Source organism: Rana temporaria, chromosome 12 (genome assembly GCF_905171775.1).
Source record: "Rana temporaria chromosome 12, aRanTem1.1, whole genome shotgun sequence".
Lineage (NCBI taxonomy): Eukaryota > Metazoa > Chordata > Amphibia > Anura > Ranidae > Rana > Rana temporaria.
The window spans coordinates 124,564,745-124,576,880 of NC_053500.1; the positions used below are offsets into that span (position 1 = coordinate 124,564,745).

At 43.9% G+C, this 12,136-nt stretch overlaps 1 protein-coding gene across 4 annotated transcripts in view; it reads left to right on the forward strand.

Moving 5' to 3' along the window:
• The window catches only part of LOC120918761 (phosphatidate phosphatase LPIN3-like), an 87,773-nt gene that overhangs the window by 70,194 nt on the left and 5,443 nt on the right, over nucleotides 1–12,136 (forward strand). For all 4 annotated transcript variants that reach the window (XM_040330525.1, XM_040330523.1, XM_040330524.1 and 1 more), the window contains exons 15-19: nucleotides 1,839–1,987; nucleotides 4,734–4,820; nucleotides 6,228–6,380; nucleotides 8,644–8,755; nucleotides 10,927–11,030. In XM_040330525.1, coding sequence (XP_040186459.1) covers nucleotides 1,839–1,987; nucleotides 4,734–4,820; nucleotides 6,228–6,380; nucleotides 8,644–8,755; nucleotides 10,927–11,030 — 605 coding nt within the window. The remainder of the gene's footprint in view (nucleotides 1–1,838; nucleotides 1,988–4,733; nucleotides 4,821–6,227; nucleotides 6,381–8,643; nucleotides 8,756–10,926; nucleotides 11,031–12,136) is intronic.

Here is a 12,136-nt window from a genome sequence, read left to right on the forward strand (position 1 = left end):
TGACAGAGGACAGTATGTGTTGGGGAGGAATAGGGAGGATATGACAGTAGGAAGTATGTGTTGGGGAGGGTATGACAGTGGGCGGTATATGATGAAGTGGAATGTAGAGGGTATGACAGTCGGCAGTATGTGTTGGGGAGGAATAAGGTGGGTATGACAGTAGGCAGTATGTGTTGGAGAGGAATAGGGAGGTTATGACAGTGAGCAGTATGTGTTGGAGAGGAATAGGGGGGGTATGACAGTCGGCAGTATGTGTTGGAGAGGAATGAGGAAGGAATGACAGTAGGTACAGGAGAGGAGAGCAGAAGGTATAACAGCAGGCAGCATGTGCAGGAGAGAAATGGGGAGGGTATGAAAGTTGGTGCAGGAGAGGAATGGAGAGGGTATGACAGTCAGCAGTATGTGTTGGAGAGGAATAGGGAGGGTATGACGGTTGGCAGTATGTGTTGGAGAGGAATAGGGAGGGTATGACAGTCGGCAGTATGTGTTGGAGAGGAATGAGGAAGGAATGACAGTAGGTACAGGAGAGGAGAGCAGAAGGTATAACAGCAGGCAGCATGTGCAGGAGAGAAATGGGGAGGGTATGAAAGTTGGTGCAGGAGAGGAATGGAGAGGGTATGACAGTCAGCAGTATGTGTTGGAGAGGAATAGGGAGGGTATGACGGTTGGCAGTATGTGTTGGAGAGGAATAGGGAGGGTATGACAGTCGGCAGTATGTGTTGGAGAGGAATAGGGAGGGTATGACAGTAGGCAGTATGTGTTGGAGAGGAATAGGGAGGGTATGACAGTTGGCAGTATGTGTGGGAGAGGAATAGGGAGGGTATGACAGTCGGCAGTATGTGTGGGAGAGGAATGAGGAGGGAATGACAGTGGACAGTAGGTACAGGAGAGGAGAGCAAAAGGTATAACAGCAGGCAGCATGTGCAGGACAGAAATGGGAAAGGTATGACAGTGGGTGCAGGAAAGGAGTGGGGAGGGTATGACAGTGGGTGCAGGAGAGGAGTGGGGAGGGTATGACAGTGGGCAGTATGTGTTGGAGAGGAATGGAGAGGGTACAACAGTTGGCAGTATGTGTTGGGGAGCAATAGGAAGGGTATGACAGTTTGCAGTATGTGTGGGAGAGGAATGAGGAGGGAATGAACGTGGACAGTAGGTACAGGAGAGGAGAGCAGAAGGTATAAAAGCAGGCAGCATGTGCAGGACAGAAATGGAGAGGGTATGACAGTTGGTGCAGGAGAGGATTGGGGAGGGTATGATAGGAGGCAGTATGTGCAGATGCATATAGATTATTGGCACATCAAAGCAAGGGCTGTGGTGAGACTGGACCCTTAAAAGTAAAAAATTATCCAAAACTTTTTTGGACAGCACAAGGTAGGTTTAGCACCTCAGTCAATATTGTATTGTTGTCTGTGCTCCTGCAGGGGGCATTGTACTTAATTCTTCTCCTGGTGACTGGATATTTCTCCACTGGGGGCACGGACAGCAATAAAAGTAGTTTTGAATGAACGTGGAGGGGTTGTAATATCTGCTTGCTAATAGTGGTCACCAGTATAGAAGAAATCTTCCAGACAAGGAACCAGCCATAAAAACCTAAAAAAGGTAACCCTTCTCAACTCTGTCCAAAAGAAAAAAAAAGCTGGGGCTTAACCAATTGCAACTATCCAAATTCATCATTTGCAGATATGATTAGAGTTAACTTAAATCTAGTTGCTATACTTTCTATATAATCTATAAACCCAGCTGATTGGATAAATGTCCTCTGTATAGCAGTCGGCAAGCCTGCTTCCTCTATTACAGCCTAGACTTCTGTGATAACCAGAATTCTTATTTCCATACAGAGAAGTCTAAACTTACACAGTGGAGCAAATGATGTTGTGTTCAGCGTCTGCACCAAATTTCAAGGCACATGCCGCACTCGAGCGCAGATCTACCTGTGGGACAGTACAGACCACATTATTGTGAGCGACATCGATGGAACGGTGACCAGGTCAGAATCTTCTCATGGTGGCTTTTTACATCAAAATAAGTTTGCACAAAATTGCTTCTAACAGACCGTTCACAATTTATTTTAGCCTAAAGCCCAACAGACATAGGAGATTGCAAAGCTAAGCATCTAGCTACAAAATAAATATCATGTGTATGAGCATGTACTTTAACACTTTTTTGCCCCATGTTTATGTAGCTCCCCACCACGCATGATCAATTGTCAGCCATTTTGCTGGTTGGAAAAAGTTTGAGTTGTTGACATTTTACTTGCTTTTACATATCATCTACCCATGTGAGTGTAGTTTTTATTTATTAAATTGACTTTGTTATACATTATTACACTATGTGCAGTATCCTTTTATTTCATGCCCCTGGCTTGTGTATTCTAACGTGTGGGAGTTGGGGTTATAGTGAGCCTGCTTCAGTACACCATATTGGTTTGCCATCTGGAGATTGGGGGGGGGGGTGCCTTACAGCCTGGGATGCTGGCTCTGTTATTGTAAATTAAGCGCATTCAGACCACTCTTATATGGGGGCTTACACATATTCCGGTAAGCATGAGTTTGATTGGTGACACCTTTCATATCCTGTGATATCCAGTTTCCATCATGGCATGTGGGACTTTTCATCCTGATTAACCATCTTGCAACCCTCCTAGCAGCCGCTAGCGATAATCGCTGGTTGTACTCAAGTTGATCAATCAAGCAACTTGGTACATTCAGCGGAATTGCGGCGGTATTCGGCCCCCGCTAACGGCCGAAAAAGGGTTAATACCACCCGCAATGCGCCTCTGCAGAGGCGCATTACCGCGGTTTCCCATTGCTTTCAATGGGAAGGAGCGGTAAACACACCGCTCCTCTCACCGCTCCAAAGATACTGCTGGCAGAACTTTTGGAGTGGTCCCGCCAGCGCATCGCCTCAGTGTGAAAGCCCTCGAGCTTTCACACTGAGACCGCAGGGCAGGAGTTTTTCAGGCGTTATTTAGGCACTATTTGTAGCGCTAAACCGCCTGAAAACTTCCTCAGTGTGAAAGGGGCCTTACTCACATTCATACACAGATTTAAGGGTGGAGTTCCTGAGTCAGTCACCCTGGAGGTAAGTGACAGTGTAAACCCGGTCATACATGGACCGAAATTCAACAGGTGCAGCAGGGACCAGCCGAGATTCGATCCATGTAAGTGGATCCAGAGGAGGAATCCCCTTCATCAACACTGACTGTGTTGATGGGGGAGTCAAGCGATTTTCTTTCCTTCTACCCATGGTGAAAGGAAAGAAAAATGTATTGCATATGGACTTCTTTAAGCTGGCCATACACTCTTCAGTTTTTGTTTTTTTGTTCAGTCAACACAAATGAGGTGGATGGAGGAATCGCCCACACCAGGACATTGGATGAAGGCTGCAGCCAATAATGGAGGAAACTTTTCCAACATTACCTTCGGACAGAATTTAACTGTGGAATGGGGACTGCCACACACTGACCAAAATTCTTCCAAGATTTGTTGATCCAAATGAATTTTAATCAGTGTATGGCCAGCTTAGAGGGAGCTATTACTGAAGACTCTCTTTTAGGAAGGAGCGGCTCAAAAAAAACAGAAGCAAGATGAGCTGCGTTGGACGTTGTGCTTTGCAGGCTCTTGCAAATTGTAGACAGTTGCCAGTATGCCAAGTTTTTCTTTTTTTTGTTTACAAACTTTTTTATTTGGTACAAAATGGTGGTACAAAAAGCAAAATGGCATACAAAAGAGTACACATAAGAAAATGTCCAGGAGTCAAAAAATAGACAATAGTAAACTATACAAATCTTATGTAACATTAATAAAACATAGTTCTAAAGAGTAGAGAATTTAAGTTTTTCTAAGTGGGGTCAGCACACTAATTTTAAAAGCATATCAAAACGCCCCGATTTTAATTGTACATCATAACACACTTATATAATCTTCATAGCTATGCATCCTTATATATTAAGTCCAAAAAAATCACACTGGATTATATTTAGAGCAATGATTGCTTACATACGTGGTAAAGATCCCGTGAGATCCCAGATCTGGAGAACAAGCATGTTTTTTTGCATTGGGTCCCTAAATATGGCAATAGCATGATTCAGCATCAAATGAGAATAAACAAAAATGTTTATGTATTATTTAGATTACAGCTGTTAAGCCCCAGGGAATTGTTTAAGTCAAACATTAGCAGATTTGGCCATTCACGCATAACACTGAACACATGATAACGCCTCTGGCCAACGTTTCATCAAACACTGGCATGCAAACTTTATCTGTGATAGTTTCCAGCATATAAAATGTCCTCCTGTATCATGAAGACCATAAAATATTTTTTTTTTTTTTTTTTTTATTTAACTTCTCTTTTTATTATAAAACAAAATAATACAATACATAATACAAAAACAATAATACAACCCGACAATCACAGTCCTACATATTATTGTGCATCCCCTATTTACCTTTTGGTCAAAATCAGGCATATATCTCTTTCATTCATATCTCCCCCCCCCCCCCCCGCCTCCCGAAGAAAAAAAAAAAAAACAACAACAACCAAACCAACAACAGAACACAAACATAAAAAGAAAGAGAAGAAAAGGGGATAAAAAATAAAAGAAATTAAACAAAAAAAAATAAAATATTTTCTACCAGATTAACATTTCTCTCTGTTTATGATGACCAGCTTGGCCAAATTATTTCCATGTTTTCTATGAAATATTTATCCATTGTGTATCTCTCTATCTTCAGGTCAGATGCTCTCGGCCACATTTTACCGCAGCTGGGAAAAGACTGGACTCAGCCTGGGATTGTTCAGCTCTATAACGCCATTCACAAGTCAGTATCTTAGTCATAGTGCTGTCATTTCACCCCCTGCTCCTGTACCTAGATTTCACATTATACATCTCATTCTTCAGCTTTCCTTATGTTTATTAGTGTCTGGTTTGTTTAAAGGAGTTGTAAAGGAAAAAAAATGTTTGCCTAAAATAATGTCTGCAAGGTAGACAGACAGAATAGTGTAATGATTCTGTTAAAAAACGAGTAAATACCTATTACCGTATTTATCGGGGTATTGCGCGCTCCGGCGTATAGCGTGCACCCCTACATTTTAGTACTTACAGTTTTGTGTCTTGCGCGGCGTCCTTCGGCGGCCTCGTCGGGTCTGGCGGCTTCGGTGGTGTCCACCTCGTCGGGTCCGGCGTCCTTCTGCGGTGTCCTCCCCGCTCGATCCCCGTTTCCCGCACTGAGTTTGAACCACTGCGCCGGCATATACCGAGCGCAGTACACTCGGGTATAGTCGGGCAGGCTCGGCTCCTCTCGCGGTCACGTCCTGTACGTCCAGGACGTGACCGGGAGAGGAGCCGAGCCTAACCGACTATACCCGAGTGTACTGCGCTGGGTATATGCAGGCGCAGTGGTTCAAACTCGGCATGGGTATCGGCGTATATCGCGCAATCATTGGCTCCTGCTGCTGTTGATCAAATCATGTAAGGACAGAGCATCTATAGACGTACACAGTCTGGCTCTAGGTCGAGCCTGCATGAGTACCCCCAAGTGTCTTGCTATGGGGGCACTCTGAGATGAGAAGGAGCCAAGATTGTCGGTGGGGGACTCCAGAAGGAGCGGTTTGGGGCCGCTCTGTGCAAAGCCATTGTATAGAACAGGTACATTTAGTATGACATGTTTGTTATTTAAAAGAAAAAAAAATAACCTTTACAATCACTTTAAAGGAGTTGTAAAGGCAGACTTTTTTTTATCTTTTTCACACTAAAAAGCCTTCTGTGTGTAGCATCCCCCCCCAGCACCCCCCGATGTTCACGATCCCCTCAGCCATCCAAGACACTCCTCCTGATTAGCTGAGACAGAGCAGCGGCACCATTGGCTTCCACGGCTGTCAATCAAAGTCAGTCAGCTAATCGGGAGGGAGGGGTTCTGGGTCTGAATGGATACACAGAGCTCTGACTTGGCTTGGGTGCCCCCTGTAGCAAGCTGCTGGCTGAGGGGCACTCAAAGGAGGAAGGGGCTAGGAGCAGCGAAGACGCACCCGAGAAGAGGAGGATTTGGCTGCTCTGTGCAAAACCAACTGCACAGAGGAGGTAAGTATAACATTTTTGTTATTAAAAAAATTTAATAAAAATTTGACTTTACAAGAACTTTAAGCCTCAGAACTGTAAATAGAAAAATATTATACATGCCTGTTTTAACGCCTTCTTTGGCTAATCCATGACTTGTTTTCTCCCGTAGGAATGACTACAAGTTCCTCTACTGTTCTGCGCGCTCAGTGGGATTGGCTGATATCACTAAGACCTTCCTCCAGGGGGTAAGTGAAGGGGGCTACACTCTACCACCAGGTCCTCTCCTGCTGTCTCCAAGCAGCTTGTTTGCAGCCCTTCATAGGTAAGTACATCCAGAGAGCGATCCAGAACATTTCACTACACAATTTGGCACCTTTAAAAAATGTAATGAAATAAAGGTTAGTGTTTGTAAAAAAAGAAAAGAAAATTGGTTTAGCTGCTTGTCTTCCCAAAAGAAAGATAGAATAGTGCATTTCCCAACCATAACTTTTCTTTTTGTTTTGCGTAGCATGGAGAAGCTGGCTACGTCATCTTAAAGGACATTTCCTCTCCCTTATTGTTTTGGTGAAAGAGTTCAGAAAATTATGGGAAATGTCTCCAATGGGGCAAAGTCAGTAACAAAAACACAATTGCTAGTATAGAGGGGAAAATTGGAAGGTCTTTAAAATTTGTGCTGTCTGTGTTTTCCTATCCTAGTTACCCTATTTCCTCATCGCTAGTTCGGGTGTCAATGGGACACAAATTGAGAGGAAATCCTATTTGCGGAGTTATGGGCAATAAATTAGAAACCTTCTGGAAATTGTAACCCTTTTTCTCATTTGAGGATGGACTTTCAATTTTTTAAATGTGGTTAATGTGGTTCCACTTCTGTTGGCTGAAACACTAAATAAAACTAGAGGGAAATAAATTAGATATTATACTGGCCTATCTCCCAGCTACCATAGTGTGAGTTGTGATGTCATCCTTGTGCCTATGAGATCTCAGAGAATTGAGAGTACGTCAAACCTCACGGGAAGATGCTGCAGTACAATGCATAATTGTCTTCTCAGTGAGATTTGGGCTACTCAACATACCCCAGGATCTTGCCAGAAGCAGGATGACATCACCCTTGCCTAGGCACAGTGGCGAAAATCAGAGAAATTGTAAGTACTGTATTTATTGGTGTATAACACTTACTTTTTTACCATTAAAATATAGGGTAAACTGTGCCTGCGTGTTATACGCAGGGGGCTGTGGAATTTTTTTCCCTGAAACTTCCCTCTTAGGCCCCGTACACACGTCCAAACATGTATGCTGAAACTGGTCCGCGGGCCAGTTTCAGCATACATGTTCGGTCGTGTGTAGGCGCGAGCGGGCCGAATTCCAGCAAACATTTGCCCGCCGGGCCTTTTCCCAGCAGACAAATATTCCTGGACGTGTTTTAAAACCGTCCGCTGGAATCCTGCCCGCTCGGACATGTACGGTCGTCAGTACAGACCTACCGTACATGTCCGAGCGCCCGCCGTCCCTCGCATGTGTCGAATGACTTTGACGCATGCGTGGAAGCCTTTCAATGGCAGGCCCGCCCACGTCGCCGCGTCATCGTCGCGGCGACGACGCGGACACGCCCCGCGTAGTGTTTACGCGCGGACTTCTGTACGATGGTTAGTACAACCATCGTACAGAAGCCCTCTGGCAGGCATGTACGGTGAAAACGGTCCGACGGACCGCTTTCATCGTACATGTTTGCTCGTGTGTACCGGGCCTTAAAGTTAGGGTTAGTGTTATACGCCTGTGTGTGTTATACACCGATAAATACGGCAGATTCAATGACTTCCTTACACCAACTTCACACACAATTAGTGGTTGTACCACTTTATTTAATAGAAGAGTCTGAAGGTTTCTATTCAAACTTATATTCACAGTCCCAAAACCAAATCGGGGTATCTATCCAATAGTGAACTTATAATCTTTCTTTGTGTACCAAAATTCTCAATTGAATTAATGGGATCTGTCATTGCTTCTCTCAGGCAAGGATGATTTCTGTCATCAGTAGACATTTAAGATGCCTGTGTATGCATTTCCACATTCCCATCTTTCTCTCACATTAATACTTTCTCCGTTTTACTATGGGAGAACAACGCTTCCAATTTGTAGCACCGCCATGCACCTCTGCACCCTGAGTGTATACAAAAGTGCCTTCCCTGCTTTTGGATCTTCCGCAAACCCAGGGCATTCATATCACAGGTTATGTGGTTGACCTCCTTCTGAAGCAGGCCTCAATATTGTCTGCCAGCGTCCAAAGGACAATTCAGTTCCTTCAAACCTTTGACTGTAAATTACATTTTCCAAAGTGTGCTCCCCAGCCATCACACTGTCTAGGTCACTTAGTTCTAATCTTGTTATATATTTATTAAAAAAGGGAGGAGTGAAGCATCTACAGTTGCCTATAGCAACTAGTTCGATCTCTCCTGTCATTTTGACACAGGTTTTTTTCTTTCATAATATTAGAGTCCTGTTTAAGGAACTGTGAGATGCAAATATGCTATTATTATTGTACAGAGAGGGGTAAAAAATCTTATGTATTCGATTTTTCTTTCTTGCAGGGAAGTTGTAGAAAAGACCCCAGAGCACTTTAAGATCGCTTGTCTCTCTGACATCTGCCAACTCTTCCCTGACCCCAGCCCATTTCATGCTGCCTTTGGCAATAGGCCCAATGTAAGTATAAGGTAACCAGGGTGGAGGATTAAAAGTATACAGTAGGCAGTGACGGTCAATGCACATTGGCTGGGTTTAACATTTTTAAACCTCAAAATCTGCATTTACTGCATGATTGGTAATTATACGTGGCCAACAGCAGGCTTTTGCACACAATGTGGGAAATCTATGCACACATAGTAAAACCAACAATAGATGGTGCAAATCTCGGAGAACCCCCCACCCAGCTGGCGGGAGGACACAATATCTCCATGGGAGGGATTCCTCCACCAACACTAACTGTGTTGATGGAGGAATCAATAAATTTTCTTTCCTGTCACTTATGTTTGCAGAAAAGAAAATCGCAAAATCTATGGCCTGCCTAAGCCAAGGTCTGTGCCTTTGGCCTTTTAGGACACCAGCAATATTCTGATGTTACCAGGGCCACAGTGTGTGTTACACACATTGTTTCATAATTATTTCAGAAAAAAATGAATACTTTTGACCCAATTGTTTCTCTGAAATATATACAGTATGTTATTATCTTTGTTTAACAAATTAAATGTGAAGCCCAGCAGTAGTCTTCAGGCTTCCTGTCTTTTATTGAAACCCTGTATTGAGCCCTACAGAGGGAGGAGGATGAGTAGGTGCTCTTACTTATTCATGTGTGTGCAAATTTCAGCTTGAGTTCCTGAGCTCTGTGAACAACAATTTTATAAAAAAAAAAAAAGACACTTCACTTGCTGGCTGAAAGGGAATATACAACATATGAATAAGTAGCAATTTATTATAAAAGCTGACCTTCATACCCATCTATGCATTTATCTCCTCCCCTCTCCATCACACTTTTTTTTTTTTGGGGGGGGGGGATAGGTACCTAATGGGTTTCTCGCCCAGGCAAAAGTTATGTTCTTCCCCTCTGCCCAAATCTACTTGGCATACTGCCGTCACGCATCCCAGGAGGCTTTAGGTCATCCTCCGCCATAATGTGAATGCGCTGGGCAAATCCCACTGCTGTGCATCATTAGAGGGCTGGCTCAAAGAACCTAGAAGATACAGTTGATGTCAGAAGAGAAGATGGCAACATGGGATCTGAAGTGCTGAAACAGTGCAGCGGCTTACACTAGAACATAAATACAAAGAGCCCAGCGAACTCATTACAGCAATGAGACCCAGTCATAGAAGGATGAAGGGTGAGGGTTGTGGTGAAACGGTGGATGGCACTGACAAATGTAAGTCCATTCCAAGATACCCAGCACACCATATTTAAACAAACAACACACTTTAATATCACCAATGGAAAGAAGCAAAGTTTCGAGGCTATTTGGGGCTTTTTCCACAGGAAGCAGTAACCCTTAAACCCTGTACACACGACCGGGATTCCGGGCGGTATAAAGTCCGCCGTGAATCCCGACGGGAAAACCGAGAACCTGCTTGGTAAGTTTCCCCCGTGTACACGCGGCCGGGTTTCCCGTTGGGAAAACTGCAGGGAGAGCTTTGGCTGGGAATCCCAGCCGTGTGTATGCTCCCTCGCAGTGATTCCCCATAGGAAAATTGCCGGGTTTAAAAATGCCGGGAATCCCGGCGGGAAAATAGAGAACAGGTTCTCTATTTTCCCGCCGGGATTCCCAGCAGTCGGAAAACTGCGAGGAAGCATACACACGGCCGGTTTTACAGACTAAAAGCTCTCCTGGCAGGAAAACCGGTCGTGTGTACGAGGCTTTACGGTAGGCAAGGCTGTCAGGGTAGAAGAGAAAGGAAAAGGGGGAGGGAAGTTCCTCTTTATTTAATTAAACACATTTTTTTAAATATGCTTTAGTGCTGATCATAAGGAATAAAGAAAATCTACTATACTTTTTTGAAAAGGCCCATTTTTTATGTTTGTCTTTCACCCACCTAGTACTAAGTCTATGTATACAGGGTGCATGGCTGTTATATATGTGTATAATGAGGGGCTAGTGAAAGACGAGCCATGCGGGATCAATGAATTCAGGATGGAGAGCCGGAACTCAATTACAGAGGAGTATGCAGAAATACAATCTGATGAGAGAAGGGGGCTGCATTGTATGGAAATATATGTGAACATAGCATGAGAAATAAGTCCTGTTCTCCCCCTCTAACCATTTCCTTGTTTGTCTACCCCTCCGTCTTCCCATTCTTCTGTACTCGTGCCAATCACCCACTCATCGCAGGATGTCCTAGCCTACAGGGAAGTGGGGGTGCCAGAATCTCGGATCTTCACTGTCAACCCAAAGGGAGAGCTGACCCAGGACCTGAACTCTGGCTTTAAATCCTCGTGAGTTTCTGGGCTGTTAGCTATGAGGGGGAGGAGGGGGGGATCTGTAACATCACAGCCATATGTAGTCACACATGTTTCTTCCCACAATGTCCAGATCCTCTCACCTGCTTCTATAATCTCATGCATTTTACTTTATTTCCCAGTTGCTGAGATATGTGTTGCCAAAGAGAATCAACACTTACACTGCTCACATGATCTGTTCCCCTGTTATGCGCTTATGACATTACATTACATAATAACAATCGTTTTAAAGGGACAGTCCACCCAAAAGTCATTATTTATAAAGAGTGTCGCGTGAGCTGTCGCCTGCTGGCTTTTTATTTCCCGTGGGTACTCCAGTTTTATAGTCCTTGACTCTGTTACTACTCACTATGGAATCTTATGTCTGCTACAAAATGGGTGTTTCCAACACTTCTTATTGTGTCCTTCATAATATAAAGCCCAAATCCAGAAAAAACACGTCGACAGAATATGTTAAAATTTGCCATGTTTTTTTTTTCTGATTGCTTTTCTTGTTGGGAAACTTCTGTTTACAGAGACCACGTTCCCATAGACTTACCATCTGTCAGGAACCATGAAACAGACAGAGACAGAAAATGCAGTAAAAATCACACCTTTTAATAAAATGGTAAAATGGTACAACTGGTAAACGTAGTCAAAACATAGCCAGGGTTCGGTAGCCAAATCGGGTAGTCAGAACAAGCCAGGAAATTGGGGAGCCAGAGACCAGCGTAGTAAGAGGCAGCAGACATGATCAGGAACCAGAACAGACTTTAGCCAGGCAGGTCTTCAACAGGAACACCGTAGAGAGTCTCTAGATATGTTTGACCAAGGCGAGGGCAATTGATCAAATGAACCAGGCAGTTTAAATAGCCAGGAGGGGCTGGCTGTGGGCTTGACTGATGAGCAGGAGATGATCAACAGGTGAGCCACTGTGGAACGATGAGTTCTGGCAATTAAAGCGGGGTTCCGGTCACAATTTTTTTGGGCTATTTAAATTCCATAATAAAAAACATCACATTAATCAAACTTAAATATCGCCAATCGATCACTAAAGTATTTTTCAACTTGCTTGGTTTGCAGCAGTGAACAATCTGGCCGTT